The 16,233-nt window shown below is 32.2% G+C and overlaps 1 protein-coding gene across 1 annotated transcript; it reads left to right on the forward strand.

The window, feature by feature from the left end:
• The first annotated feature begins 9,294 nt into the window (after positions 1–9,294).
• Spg7 (Paraplegin) lies at positions 9,295–12,191 on the forward strand. Its single transcript, XM_065508446.1, has 8 exons — positions 9,295–9,458; positions 9,530–9,874; positions 9,947–10,181; positions 10,248–10,381; positions 10,444–10,980; positions 11,074–11,667; positions 11,738–11,929; positions 11,990–12,191. Exons 1-8 carry the CDS (start codon positions 9,342–9,344, stop codon positions 12,137–12,139), a joined length of 2,304 nt encoding a protein of 767 aa, XP_065364518.1. The 5' UTR covers positions 9,295–9,341; the 3' UTR covers positions 12,140–12,191.
• Positions 12,192–16,233: the final 4,042 nt, after the last annotated feature.

Consider the following 16,233-nt stretch of genomic DNA (forward strand, 5'->3'; position numbering starts at 1 on the left):
TTTTATTTTCATTTCCGGCGTTGCTATCTTGACACACTTTATACATTTTTATGCATCAATGGATCAAAAACTTCAATATTTTTCCAATATGACTGAATAGTGTAAACGACCATTTTCCATTAAACATATTCGGTCGAATTCATAATAAAAACTTATTATAGATTTAAAGCACAAATTTGTTAACAAACACTTTAGCTGTATAAACCTTTAATAAAAGTATTATATTCATAAACGTTTGATAAAGGCACAATAACTAATGTACTGTTTTTTGTCTAAGCTGGCAATGCTTCCCAGTTATTTCACCATACCCTTTCATAATATCGTCATCAGTGATCGTAAATGTTCATTTGCAAAAATCACCCGATGGAGTAATTTTAACTACAGCCGTCATTCTTGTTCGTGATGTTCTTGGTGAGTTAAAGTTGGAATTTACTTTTGTAATATATATTGATTGGCCTTATAGGCTTTTTATATTACTTGGAATAAATAAATAAAGTTAGTCGTGCTCTTCAGACTCTTGTTCCCAAGTAAATCTCATTACAGACAATTTTGCCAAAGTTTTAAATTTACGCAAAAGAAAAACATCAGTAAACATAATTGGAGTAGGATCTACGACATCAAAAATTAAATTTGAAACTAAATTCTTGGTACTAAAAAAATAAAACTTGGTGCTGATTTACCATCTTTACAAGAAACTTACTTTGGATATGTGGTATCAGGAAGTTATAAAACATTAAATAATAGACACAAATTCCAATCATATACAATAATGATGATAATTTAAAAAAACAGTTGGAATTATTTTGGTCCATGGAGAATATATCACAAATACAACAATTATAATGATGAACATCAAGCCTGTGAAGCTAAATTCATTAAAAATGTTGAAATTTTAAGAAATGGAAGAGTTCCAGTAATGTTGTTATTCAAGGACGACCCTCTTACACTTGGTTCTTCGTATAACACTGCTTTGAAAAGATTTCAATTTAATAATGCAATATTAAATTCCATTTTTTTCTGACCAATTTGGAGGAACTATATTATCTCTGAAATGGGCCAGCAGATTTTTTGCACGGAACACTGTTGTTAATCTATACCATGTACACTGCCATCTCTAATATAGATAACCTCGTGGCACTGACAACATTCCATGGAATATTAAATTCCATTTTTTTCTGACCAATTTGGAGGAGCTCAATTATCTCTGAAATGGGCCAGCAGATTTTTTGCACGGAACACTTTTTTTAATCTATAGTATCTATACTACCATCTCCCATATAGCTGTTCCTGTGGCCCTGCCCACGTTCCATGGAATTTTCGTTTTTGTAAATTACTATAAAATTTTTTATTTTCATTTCCGGCGTTGCTATCTTGACACACTTTATACAATATTTTTCCAATATGACTGAATAGTGTAAACGACCATTTTCCATTAAACATATTCGGTCGAATTCATAATAAAAACTTATTATAGATTTAAAGCACAAATTTGTTAACAAACACTTTAGCTTTATAAACCTTTAATAAAAGTATTATATTGATAAACGTTTGATAAAGGCACAATAACTAATGTACTGTTTTTTGTCTAAGCTGGCAATGCTTCCCAGTTATTTCACCTTTTTCATTGTTAGTGTTGCTTGTCATTAGGATAAAATATTCGTTAGTTCTCTTTTTTCCATTGTTTGTTTTTAGTAATAATACATTTTTGAAGATAAAAACTAATTTTTAGAGAAAAAATCTGTATTTGATTCTAGTAAATTTATATTAGACTAAAATGTATTAATATACAAACGTTTTTATATATTTTATTACAATTATTATTAAAAGTATTCGAATGACGAATATTCTGTGATAAAATAAACATCAATGTTTTATGATTTGTTTTATTAATTTATTTTTATTGTCATTTTGGTTAATTTTAACGAAATTTAAAGAATTTCTATGAGTGAACATAATTTAAATTCCGGAGAGGGTATATTAGATTATGTGGACCTTTTCCCATAATTTTTACACATTTTATTACTACATGGCGTTACAAGTTAAAATTAAATGGCAGAAATGGCAATCAAACTCACTTGTGCACCTCATGTAGCTCACTGCCGGAGGAATATGAATCAAAATCGTATATTATTATAGTGGAACATATTCCCCAGCGGAGTTAAAATTATGTTTATCAATTGCAAATTTATAAACAATTCACCCGATAAAATGGAAAAACAATACCTTAAAGTAGGTTTAAAGTAGTGTCGAAGCTACAATAAATATTTCAAATTTATGAATGGTGTATAACAGACTTATAACACTATTAACGTTTATGAATACTGTTTTTTGAATTTTTTCTTATTAACGATTTATAAAGCTGTTTTAAGTTATTATGAATTAGACCGATTATATATAAAGAAGTGGCCACTTAAAATCCGTAGGGATTAAAGCGATCATAACTTTTAAATGAAACAACGTATGTTAACATTTTATACATGAAATTAAATGTAATTTATTAAGCTTTAAACAAAATGTAACTGTAGGTATATGTGTCTCTGCCTTTAGGCTAAACGCGATTGGTGCGTGGAAAAACGCTCCATATGGTCACGCCAGCATAATAGGTAGTATTCAGACTCTTCCGGAGAATATCGATTACTGCATTTCTAGGCCCTTCATAGCGAGGAATTTCGATTTCTCAATTCCGCACGGTACGGAAGCAATGAACGGGCCCTTACATGACACAACGGGTCTCTCAGTCTATACGGACGGTTCTGTGAAGGGAGATCGAGTTGGCGTAGGTGTCTATATTCGGGAACTCGATATTAGGTTATCTTTCAGACTTCCGAACGAATGTAGCATTATTCAGGCTGAATTATCGGCCATCAAAAGGGCGGCTAACTGGCTTAGTTATAACAAGATATCTGACAGGGATATTTGTATATATACTGACAGTCAGGCAGCTATAAAATCCCTGACAGGTGTATACACAACATCTAACTTAGTCCAGAAATGCCGGGCATCCTTAAACAAGATGGCGAGACATTCAACAGTCGTACTCAAGTGGGTACGGGGACACGGGGATATTACTATTATGGGCAACTGTGTTGCCGATGATCTGGCGAAAAAAGGCGCCATGTTACCTGACGGAGACATAGATTTCCTATGTGGGATTCCGTTATCCAAATGCAAGCTACAAATTAGTAACTTCTACTATGAGCTCGCTCAGGCAAAATGGGACTGTGAACCCACATGCACTATAACCAGGACGATATGGCCCCGACTAAATCGGGGACGGACAATTCATCTTCTTGGCTTTACACGCTCACAATTGAGTGGTGTAGTGGCGGTCATAACTGGACACTGCACCTTTGGTAACCACGCTAGGAGACTTGGTTTGCCGTACCACGACTTCTGCAGAAGTTGTCAAAACGAGGAGGAGGATGAAACTATTTTCCATCTTCTTTGTCATTGTCCGGCATTAGGAGATCTACGCCTAAGGTTTCTGGGGCATCGTTCCCTAGATAGTCTTTCTGAGCTCTCGAATATGAGGCTTGAGGGCATTAGTGCCTTTATAGGTAGGAGTAATTGGTTGAAAAGACCAGACACGGGGATCACTTTAGAGTGACCCAATAATCGCCGACTCATTGGCACGTAAATTCTTCAAGATCTCCTCCCTCTCTTTTTCTTCTTACATCTCCTTCTTAACTTCTTCAATCTTCTTCTTCTCCCTTTTTCACTTATATCTGTCCCTCTTTCTTCTACTTTCAGGTAACACAAAAGGACCATTGCTGGACCCATGTGAGCTGCTCTTTCTTCCTCATTTCGTGGCTGCCTGGAAAACCTAACCTAACCTATATGTGTCTTTATTGTAGAGAAAATGTAATTCTATGTTCGTATAGTTCAAAGGTTTATTTCAGAATAAATTTTTTTTTTTTCATTTTGTTATAAGTTCAAAAACCTACTTATATAAATATCAATACAATTTAACAAAGTATAAAACTAACAAGTTTGTTATAATTATAATAAATATTCCAATACCCTTCCTTAATTAATACAATTGTAACAAACTTCTAAATTTCGAAAATTTAATATGAGACAAAGGTTTTGTTAATATATCGGCTTGCATTTCTTCTGTGGGACAATACGATAACATCAGAATATTTTGATTTTTAAGATCACGTACAAAATGATATTTAGTGTCCACATGCTTTGTTCGCTTGCTAAATTTTTCTGAACCAACTAACTTTATGCAGCTTTGGTTATCTTCGAAAATTATTGTAGGTTCGTGGAGTTTTATACCAAAATCATCAATTAGTTTTCTTAACCATACAGTTTATTGTGCTGCTTCAGCTAGCGCTATGTATTCGGCTTCTGTTGACGATAGTGATACACTTTGTTGTTTATGACACGACCAGCTTACACATCCACCATTATATTTAAAAACATAGCCACTGAATGATTTTCTGTCTATGCGGTTTTGTGCCCAATCAGCATCTACATAGCCAATAAGTTTTTCAGATCTATTCCCTCCAAGTTTTAACTTTAAATTCATAGTTCCTTTTAGATATTTTATTAATCTTTTAAGCTCCATCCAATCTTCTTCTGCTGGTTGAGAAACATGTTGACTTAATATAGAAACTGCTGCCGAAATATCTGGACGGCTGTTTACGGACAGGTATATCAGACATCCAATAAGCTCTTGATACTTCTTGTTATTATCCATAATTTTAAAATTTGTTCGATCTAAGGCAATGTAACCGACATCCATTGGTATTTTCGAGACTTTGCTTTCCTGCAAACTAGCTCTTGAAACGATTGAATCAATATATTGACTTTGACAAATATTATAAAAACCATCGTTCTCCCGCTCAATTTTGACACCAAGATAAAAATGTACATCTCCAAGTATTGTATATTCAAAATTGCCTAGTAAAATATCTTCAACTATTTTGAAATATTCGTTGGTTTTTGTTGTTACCAAAATGTCATCTACATAGACAAGTATGAAAATAAATTCATTATCCATTTGCTTTTTTAGTAAACAAGGATCTGCATTTCCTTGAACAAACCCTTCCTGTTTAAGTATATCAAATAATTTTGTGTTCCAGCATCGCGCTGCTTGTTTGAGGCCATACAAACTTTTTTGTAGTTTACATACCATTACTTCTTTGTTATTTTTACATACTTCATATCCAACTGGTTGTCGCATATATATATCTTCATCAAGATCGCCGTTTAGAAATGCTGTTTTTATATCGTAGTGCTTGACTTTGTAATTCTTGGAACCAGCAATTGTTAAAAACATTCTCAATGTAGATTGTCTTACGACTGGTGCGAAAACTTCGTCGTAACCAACTCCGTATTTTTGGCTAAAGCCCTGTGCAACCAGCCGAGCTTTGTATTTCAAAATTTCGCCATTCGAACACCGTTTAATTTTATAAATCCACCTGCATCCTATAGCTTTTCGTCCCTCGGGTAACGGTACCACCTTCCAAGTTTTGTTGTTTTCTAACGATTTCATTTCTTCATTCATAGCTTTAACCCATTCTTCCTTCTCATCGCATTCTATGGCTTGTTTATAAGTACTGGGTTCAAACTTTTTTACTAAATTTACATACCGTTTTGGCGGTACACCAATATTCGAACGATTTGATCTTCTCAAAGGTACTTGTGGCTCTGAAATTTGTTCTAAATCATTAGATTTATTTGAATTTGAAATTACCTTCAAATCATTGGAGTCACTGGAAGCATTAATAGTATCTTCATCTTCAGATTGCACTAAAAACTCTTCATCTGCTGAATAATAATCTTCATTATTATAATTTGGAATTTCGTTGCACTGAATGACTGTGTCTGAATCTCTGCTGCTCAAATTCACTTCAACTTCTTCTGGTTTAGAATGTACCATTTCGATTTTTCTTGAAGTAGACTTAAGTATTTTGTAATCTCGACTTATTACTATTCTTAAATTCGTCAAATTTAAAAAACGTAGTGCTTTTGACTCTTCTGAGTATCCCACAAATATCAATACTTCAGTTTTCTGATCTAACTTTTTACGTTTTTGCGTTGGTATAAGTACATGAGCTTCAGAACCGAAAACTTCAAATAGATTTACGTCAACCTTCTTATTTTCCCATATTTCAAATGGAATGCTTTTGTTAGACCTTGTACTGATTCGATTTTGAATAAAATTCGCTGTTATCACTGCTTCTCCCCAAAAAATATTTGGTAGATTAGCATCTGCAAGCATACATCTTACCATCTCGACCAAATAACGATTTCTCCTCTCTGCAATTCCATTTTGTTGCGGAGTGTATGGCGCTGTCAAATGTTGTTGTGTACCCATACTCTTGAGGAATTCCTTAACAATTTCTCCAAGATATTCACCGCCACGATCTGAACGCAATATTTTAGGAATCTTATTAAATTTGGTCTTAACGTAATGAAAATATTCCTTGAGTTTCATTACTACATCACTCTTATTTTTCAGCAAGTATATTACGCAATATCGGCTGAAATCGTCAATGAAAGTAACGAAATATCGATATCCACTTGGAGTAGATACATTCATCACTGCTACATCTGTATGCACCAAATCAAGTACGGTTTTCGACTGTTCACTTGATTCATTTGGAAATGATCTTCGTGTCATTTTACCACTGAGACATATTTCGCACTCCTCTTTACTATCACAATCACTTGGTTTAATATTTGCATCCTTTAAAACATGTTTTACAGCATTAATATCTCTATGACCCATTTTTCGATGCCAATCGTGTATGCATCCATTGTGTTTTTCATTGTTTACCATGTTTACTTCATTGCTCTTCACCCTTAATTTGTAAAGATCTTCCACTAAATCGCCAATCGCAACAGTAACGTTATTTTTTATAATTCTACATATTTTATTTTCAAAAAATACACCGTAACCCTTTTCAGCCAACATTTTTACTGATAAAAGATTACATTCAATCGATGGAACATAAATAGCTTCCTTAATAAAAATTCTTTCGGTTGAATTATCCTCTTTAATAACTTCGATATATCCCGAACCTTTACCTTGAGAGTTAATTTGGTATCCATTGGCTACGTTTACCGCCTCAATGTGGGTTTCATCCAGATTTGTAAAGAAGTTTTTCTGATTAGATACATGGCACGTAGCCCCAGAGTCTAAAAACCAGTCACCTTTGCCACATTTACCAATCCAAAAACAATGCTCTTGATTGCCTTCCTTTACCTCAGGACTTCCTGTCATGTTGACTTTATTCTTCTTTGCCAAGAATTCTTTATAAAATTTGCAGTCTTTCTTAAAATGGCCAGTTTTATCACAGTAGTAACATTTTTTAGAACTGTTATGTTGGTCTTTTTGCGGTTTTCCTTTGTGAACTTTCATTACTGTTGTATCTGATGATGACCTTTTATAAACCTTACGTGTTGCTTCCTCAATCAACTTTCCTTTCACAAAGTTTAGATTTAGATCTTCATCAGTATCAGGAAGACTTCTTAATAACATTGCTACTGCCCATGAATCACTTAATGGATCACCCATGACAGCTAGTTGATCAACGTATGACATCATCTCATTAATATGAGCTTCCATTTTTTCATCATCTGCTAGTTGCATCTTACATATAGACTTCATTATATGTACCCTTGTATTTAAAGATGGTTTTTCATAATGATCTTGCAAATTTTTCCAATAATCAGACGCATTTGCGGAATTTTTGAAATAAATTAATTGTGCATCCTCCACCATGAGTCCAATACACGCTTTTGCCTGCCCATCTCTCTTTATCCAGTTAGCATCCGGCTCTGTGGGTTTTGGCTTTGAAACAATATCCCACAGATCTTCTTTAATTAAAATCAATTCCATTTTAATTTTCCATACTGAATAATTTGCTCCATTGAGCTTGCTGACGGTAGATTTAATTTCTTCTCTTGAATACATTTCTAAATTAATGGCCCATAACCTGTAGAGAAAATGTAATTCTATGTTCGTATAGTTCAAAGGTTTATTTCAGAATAATTTTTTTCTTTTCATTTTGTTATAAGTTCAAAAACCTACTTATATAAATATCAATACAATTTAACAAAGTATAAAACTAACAAGTTTGTTATAATTATAATAAATATTCCAATATTTATTTCGAATAAATTTTCTGACTTTTCTTTTTATGCCTCCCATTAATAGCTGCACAACTTTTCTTCCCACTTCTACCGTTATTCCAGCATATTTATTCCACTTTGTTCTCATCAAAATCTGGTTATTTACTGTACCTTCACTCTTTTTCAATTTACGTTTAACAATTCCCCAAGATATCTCGATTGGACGAAGAGTTGTGATAACTTGCCTGAAACTTTGTATCAGATGTGTAATTTCAGCTCATTCGGATCATAAATCATATTCGAACTTGTTTTGATTATTATTTGAATCACTTATGATATTAGGATTTGAGTATTGTAATTGATTATTAGATATACACCCTTTTGATGACATTGTTTGTCATATAGGTTGGTCCCTCTACTGTTTATATCTCTAAAGGTGGTATCAACTAATAGACATTCAGTGACTAATATTTATATATACATATATTTGGCCCTTATAGTTTCTAGGTTGTACTGAGTACCATGCTTTCTCTTTTATATGGTTGATTATTTCTGTTACACATATACTTATCAAATTTCTTTTTTCCTAGTGGAAACTAGTTTTTCTTATCAAGTTGCTAATTTACTGACATCAATTAAAGAATCATTATCTAATAATGATGTTTTATAATGTAATATGTTTGAGTTTAAGTTTTGACTTTGTTCAATTTTATTTATAATATTTATTTAATTTATGTCATAATTATTTAATTTATTTTATATTTAAATTTTTTAATGTAAACTATTTTTTTAAGTAGAAATTTATAACCGATTATGGCCAATAGGCTAGGTTGTTGAAAATAAATAATAATAAAAACAAAATGAATTTTTGTCGATTTTTTTAAAAAATTTGAGACCCGAGGTGACCAACTTTGAGGGGCTACGCACTGGCTCCCATTATCGCTAGAAAGCTGAACAAACTTAAATCATCTCGAAAATACCTCAGCTCAACCATGTGAAATTTCGCAACAATATATCCAATAAGATTCCGAATTATTTCCATAAAAAATTTTATAAACCACAGTGCATTCTAGCCTATTTCAATATACAGCGATTTTTGAAGAAAGTGTTAACAACACTAACATTTTGTCCAATTTTGGCTATTGTGATTGAAGAGCGATGTTCCCACACATGTCAGCTGTTTATTTTTTCCTACTATTTGCCGCAGCGGTATGTGCAATTTCATAATAAAGACGAGAAATTTATAATTAATTATGTGGAAAACGTTTCAAAAAATAAGAAATTTCAACGGTATTGTAAACAAAACGAACTTTATTCAGTTAAATCAATTCAAACCAAGAAATTTGTCAACAGTACTCAGTGGGAAACAGGTAATCTCTGCTCAATTTTATTATTCTATATCTGAAAATAGAGCTGATCTTATAACAAAATTCCTTTTTAGTTGAAACGATTTGAAGATGAATATAAAGCCGTTGTTTGTTTATTATCCAGATCTCTGGGAATAAGTCCACAGGCTGTTCGTCAGAACTTGAACTTGTATTCTAATGCGCCCAAGAAAAATGAAGCCGCCGGCAAACAAACAGAGCAACAAAAACAGGCCGGCACTAGTAGTGGAGGTAATGCTGGTTCAGACCCTGGATCATCGGGAGGACCTAATGGCAATAAAAATGATAATGATGACAAAATAAAGTCCGTTTTGACTAAGACAATCATGTGGATGTTTACCATTTACATGTTTGTAGCATTTATTTCATTGATAATGTCTCCACGTAACGAAAGGCCAGAGGTTTGTACATAAAACAGTGCATTTAAGAGTAATTATTTAGATAATTATTACAATATTGATATATTGATTTAGGGATCAACACGGTATGTTTCATGGAATGAATTCGTACATCATATGCTGTCTACTGGTGAAGTTAAAGAGGTTATTATTCGACCAGACATGGAAATGATAACTATTATTCTGCACGATGGAGCTATCGTTAAAGGAAGAAAGGTCTCATCTACTATATTTCATATGGCTGTCGCTGACGTTTCAAAGTTTGAGGAAAAACTTCGTGATGTTGAGAAACGTCTAGGTATCAATGATGGTATGTAAATTATATATACTAATAATAATTATGTCATATTATGTAAGGGATTAATCTATATTAAAGGTGTCCCCGTAACGTATGATCGCCAGAGTGAGGTGACTGGTCGGATTTTATTACTATTGCTCTTTTTTGCCGTTCTCATGGCCGTATCATCCCGCATGAAAGGAATGAAAAGCCCCCTTAGCATGGATTCATTTGTATGTGAATTTTTGTAAAACAAAAATTGCAGTAACATTAACGTATTTCACATTCTGTTTAGAGTCAAATGGGACGAGCTAAATTTACTTTAGTTGACCCCTTCGAAGGTGGCCGTGGTGTACTTTTCAAAGACGTGGCTGGCTTACAAGAAGCAAAACAGGAAGTTAAAGAGTTCGTAGACTATTTAAAAGATCCCGCAAAATATCAACGTCTGGGTGCCAAAGTTCCTAAGGGAGCATTGCTTTTAGGGCCTCCAGGATGTGGGAAAACTCTATTAGCCAAGGCTGTATCTACTGAGGCGCAAGTGCCATTTTTAAGTATGAACGGTTCAGAGTTTATTGAAATGATTGGTGGCTTAGGGGCAGCCCGTGTACGAGATCTCTTCAAAGAGGGGAAAAAACGAGCACCATGTATTATTTACATTGATGAAATCGATGCTATAGGACGACAACGATCTGGCAATGAAAGTTTCAATCAAGGCAGCTCTGGTGAATCTGAGCAGACTCTTAATCAGCTTTTGGTCGAAATGGATGGCATGGCTTCAAAGGAAGGCGTTTTAATGTTGGCGAGTACAAATCGTGCTGATGTTTTAGATAAGGCAGGTTGCTATATTTTATATTTCTGCTCCAAAAACTGTTTTTGCTGCAGATGAATTGTTATTTACAATTTAATTTAACATTTTATTCTAAAGGCATTATTACGCCCTGGACGATTTGATCGTCATATACTAATAGATTTGCCAAATCTTGAAGAGCGCAAGCAAATTTTCGAAAAACATTTGTCCTCCATAAAACTTGATGCTGAGCCGAATACATTTTCTCAACGTTTAGCTCGATTAACGCCTGGATTCTCTGGCGCTGATATTGCTAATGTGTGTAATGAGGCTGCACTACATGCAGCTCGAAACAGCCAGAAAAAAATTAAAACTGAAAATTTAGAATATGCTGTAGAACGTTTGGTAGGCGGCACTGAAAAGCGTTCCCACGCTCTATCGCCTGTAGAACGAAAAGTGATTGCTTATCATGAATCCGGCCATGCACTTGTTGGCTGGTTGTTACCAAACAGCGATGTCTTGTTGAAAGTTACTATAGTTCCTCGCACAAGTTTAGCTTTGGGTTTTGCTCAATACACGCCCAGTGAGCAACAACTTTACTCTAAGGAAGAGTTATTCGATAAAATGTGCATGGCTTTAGGCGGCCGTGCAGCTGAAAATTTAATTTTCAATAGTATAACCTCTGGTGCACAAAATGATTTGGAAAAAGTAACAAAAATTGCATATTCACAAGTATGTTGATACATTTAATTATCCATTAAAAATGTTCTATTAGATAAATATAAAAAATGCATTTATTTAGATAAAAAAATTCGGTATGAACGATAAAATTGGACCAATTTACATAAGAGATTCTGAGGAAACTGGAGGTTACGATAAACCTTTCTCTAAAGCTCTAGATAAATTGGTTGATCACGAAGCAAGAAATCTTATTGCGACTGCATACCAAAAGACAGAGCAAATTTTAAAAGATAATCGCGAAAAGTTGGAAAAGGTATTGTATATTTTTATCTAAATCGTTATAATGTATTATTTTTTAATTATTTTTTTATAGCTTGCTGAGGCCCTTTTGGAAAAAGAAACGCTTAACTATGAAGAAGTTGTAAATCTAATTGGACCACCACCCTTTGATGTGACAAATCGTACAATTGAACCGGTCGAATTCGAGCAAACACTTAAAAATCTAAGCGAAGATACAAAATAAATCATTAAGATTCACTCTTAATTTATAATGAAGTGTTTATGTTTGTAAATAATTGTTTTCTTGTTATTTATTTAATATGCGATAATAATGTTATTACCAGGGAAACCGGAAATATGCTCTAAAAAAAGCGTTTTAAGCGCTTTAAATATGCAGTAAAAACTTTAAAATATGCTCTTAAAATTTAAAAAATATGCTCTTAAAAAACAAACTTTTACATATTTTTTAACCAAAAAATATACTTTTATTTAAAAAAATCAATACAATTCATTTCTTAAAAGGTAAAGTAACATAAAATAAACAAAAATAACATGAACTAAAACAAGTATAACAAAAAATAAATATAACATAAAAATTATAGGAACTTTAGCTATGAAAAGGCTTCGAGAGGTATTTTTGATGATATCTTTATATATGTATATAATTTTTCTGTACGTGTGTTAGTAACTGAACTCCTCCTTAACGGCTGGGCCGATTTCGATGAAATTTTTTGTGTGTGTTTGAGTGGGTCCCTGGATGGTTTAGATTCACAATGGACCTATATAGGTACAATGGGCGTGGTACCTCCCATACGAAATACAAATTTATTATTGAATATCTGGAGTACTATTATAGTGGGAGTCTTCAAATATTGTGTGAGCTTTGACAGAACAAAGTTTGTCGGGACAGCTAGTTTTATATAAATATAAAGTCACTTCTTCAATTAAGGTTATTATTGCAATAAATTACAAAATATTGACTTAAATTTTCAAATAAAAATCGTTGTCTATTGGATCTGAAAACATTTTTATACATAGAAAATGTTCTTTCGACATCAACTGATGTTATAGGAGCAAATTTAAAAGGCAATATTTCTTTAACACTTAGAACGGTTAAGTTTGAATTATAACTAAACTTTGATATTTAGATGGCGCTATTATTAAAATAGTGCTTATTTTATATTAAAACAAGTAAGAGAGCTATATTCGGCTGTGCCAAATCTTATATACCCTTCACCAAATTATACTTCAAAATAAAAAATTTAAATATTTTTAAGTGAACCAAATTTTTTTTCAGTTTCTTAATTTTTTGGGAAAAAAAATTTTCGAATTGTTTTTTTTAAATTTTAAAATTTTTTTTTTGTTTTTTAAATTTTTTTAAATTGTTTTAACTCAGACCACCGATATCGCTAAGTAATAAGTACACAATATTCGCTTTCCTTGTTCTAAATTTGAAATTTTTAAATCTATTCAGTTTTTTCTAAAATTTTGCCATTATATAATTACACTGCCCAACAAATTGAGACTTTTTGATTGGAACAGAATAGCGACCCTATAATTCTGAAAGAGCACGTTGAGTAGATCATTTTTGTAGAATAAACTTATGGTCCACCTGGTCTGAATTTTTTTTTACAGTGGGTCAAATTTTAAAATTTTTGATTGAAGGTAACATTATACATACTGAAACAAATTTTGTAATTTCATATCTGAGAGAATTCTTATTGTCAGAGTTATATTGTGAAATTTTATGGGGATTATTTTTGTGAAAGATCTTAACCTTCTATCTCCTCTCTTTAGGGGTCAATTTGACCCTTTTTCGAGAAAATCAAAAAAAGTCATTTTAAAAAGGACATTTAAGGATTAAAATGTTCTACGAAAATTTTTGCCAGAAAATTTCAGTGGGGGTCATCAAAGATACAAAAGTTTTAAAATAGCCCTTTACGCTTAATTAGCATAATTACACGCCATCTCGGGGGTCACCACTGTCCAAGTAATTAAGACAAAAATTGTTTGCTAAATTCCATGTAATTGTCAATTATTTTTTCAAATATTTCCACAAATATGTATGCATGTGGACTGTTTTAACACACAAGTGTGTTTTATTTACCTGTATCAATTCATACATATTCACCACGAACTCATAAGATTTTTCTACAACTTGACAAAACATTTTTTTTAAAATAAACATATTTTCTCACATTTATATCATTATATTTTTATTATTATAAAATATTCGGACCAAATTTCGTATTTTTAATTCCATTAGTTTCGGTCATATCATGTTATTAACAGCGGATGTTCGCTGAGGTGGGTCAACGTATTTCCACATATATTGTTTCAACGTATTTCCACATATATGTTTTACCGATTTTTCCAAACATTTTTGAGCAACTAGACACATTAATAATAAATTGCATACACTTAGAGGTCCTTTTATTTTTTCTCTAACGCACTTAAAATTCAGTTGATGAAAAAAATTCAAGTATTTGTCTTAAATTGGTGTCCACCACTGTATCTCCAAAAATCCAAGTATGATCCGAATGAGCTGCAATTTAAAATATAAATAGTCCTTAAGGAGACCTACAAAAAACATTTTTTTTTAATTCTGCTTGTTATGTTTTTGGTTTTTTAGATATGGCCGGTGGAGGGTCTAATTTTTTTTTTAAAAATATCAGTTATTTTTGCTATAAAATTTTGAATAAAACCAGGATAACTTTCTAACAGTTATCTCGTACCTATTAAAAGTTACATGCATCCATATTTGGAACATGTAAAAAGTCCCTATATTTTTTCTTTTGTAGAAAAAAATTTTCTTCGGGACTGTATAAAATTTGTATATGATCCGAAAAGAGAAACTAATGCAAAAGCGTGCAAAGTAAAACTTGGCTCACTAAAGCAGACCTAGTCTCCTCCAGACCTATCCAAACTTTGCCAATTAAAAAAAAAAAATTAGGTTTGAGTAAAAAATTCTAAAAAGGCAAAGCACCGATCCTCAAAAAAGCTTCACGCTTGTATAGCCCTATATCATGTTTAAAGTTATTTTAATATCGCATTGTAAACAACGTCACAGTAGGGTCTTTTCTAAAAAAACAGATTTTTCGAACACATTTTCCCCGATTTAGGAATTTTGGTATATGAAAATAAAAAGTATCAAAAATTATAATGCCATTGATTTAAGGACATTTTCAGCTATACTATTTCCAAATTTTGTTGCAATATCTTTAACCTTTAAAATTTTACATTAATTAAAATTTTATATTGTTACGTTTTAACCTTTTCAAAACGTTAGTTTATTTCCATTAAATAAACCGGATACTTTTGATTGCAAATAAAAGCCGTTTAGTAGTTTAAAAATTGTAACAACTCTTTATTTATTCAAAATGTACAACAACCACAGAATTAAATAGCCACTCAATGTTTTTTATACACGTTTATAAATTCTCCGAAATACAGACACAATTTATAATGTATACGAATTTACTTGAAAAAAACAACACACTTCAAGGCACTCAGTTGATTTTTATTCGAAAAGCGTCTCTGATAAACTCACTCACGACTGCAACCTCTGCCACTATTTATAACACTGCATTACTATCTAGAAAGCTCTATTTCTACAATGTTCCTTAACTGAATATTCGAATTCAAACAGCGTTGCCAACTTACGATCAATGGTCAACTGAAAGCTTTTATTTAATAATGCCCACAGATATGATACAGTTTGCTATTACAGCACTGTTATTTGAAAGCATTATGCTACTTTTAAATCAGCCCTTAAAATCGTTATACATACCAACTACTTATACAAAAAGCTGATATTTATTCAACAGGAGCTCCACAAACCCTACCTTTGAAAATTTATAAAAATTTTTTATACATTCTATGCAAAATGTGCTAGGAAAAAACGTAAAAAATACGACCATTTTTTCATATTCCAACTTTGGATGCGTGTAACTTTTTATATGGACGATACAACTATTAGCAAGTTACTTTTATTGTATTCGAAATTTTATCGCAAATATGGATGATATTTAAAACAAATTTCGACCCTCCGTAGGCCAGCTATATCTAAAAATCCAAAACAAGATCGAGCAGAATTAAAAAACATAAATAAATAAACCTAAATACCTCTTGAACTAAAAGAGATAACTTACATATGCATGCATGTTTTTTATAGGTCTCCTTAAGGACTATTTATATTTTAAAAAATTAGACCCCCGAGATGGCTTGTAATTATGCTAATTAAGCGTATACGCTATATATATATATGTATATTTACATCTTTTGTATCTTTGGTGACCCCCACTGAAATTTTCTGGCAAAAATTTTCGTAGAATATTT

This window comes from Calliphora vicina, chromosome 4, assembly GCF_958450345.1.
Source record: "Calliphora vicina chromosome 4, idCalVici1.1, whole genome shotgun sequence".
Taxonomy (NCBI): domain Eukaryota; kingdom Metazoa; phylum Arthropoda; class Insecta; order Diptera; family Calliphoridae; genus Calliphora; species Calliphora vicina.

Bases quoted from the DNA above. Each gene is read 5' to 3' on its own strand.
- Spg7 (XM_065508446.1), top strand. From the start codon at position 9,342: ATGTGGAAAACGTTTCAAAAAATAAGAAATTTCAACGGTATTGTAAAC. The intron at 9,459-9,529 runs GTAATCTCTGCT...ATTCCTTTTTAG, and splicing joins CAGTACTCAGTGGGAAACAG to TTGAAACGATTTGAAGATGA. The intron at 11,930-11,989 runs GTATTGTATATT...ATTTTTTTATAG, and splicing joins ATCGCGAAAAGTTGGAAAAG to CTTGCTGAGGCCCTTTTGGA.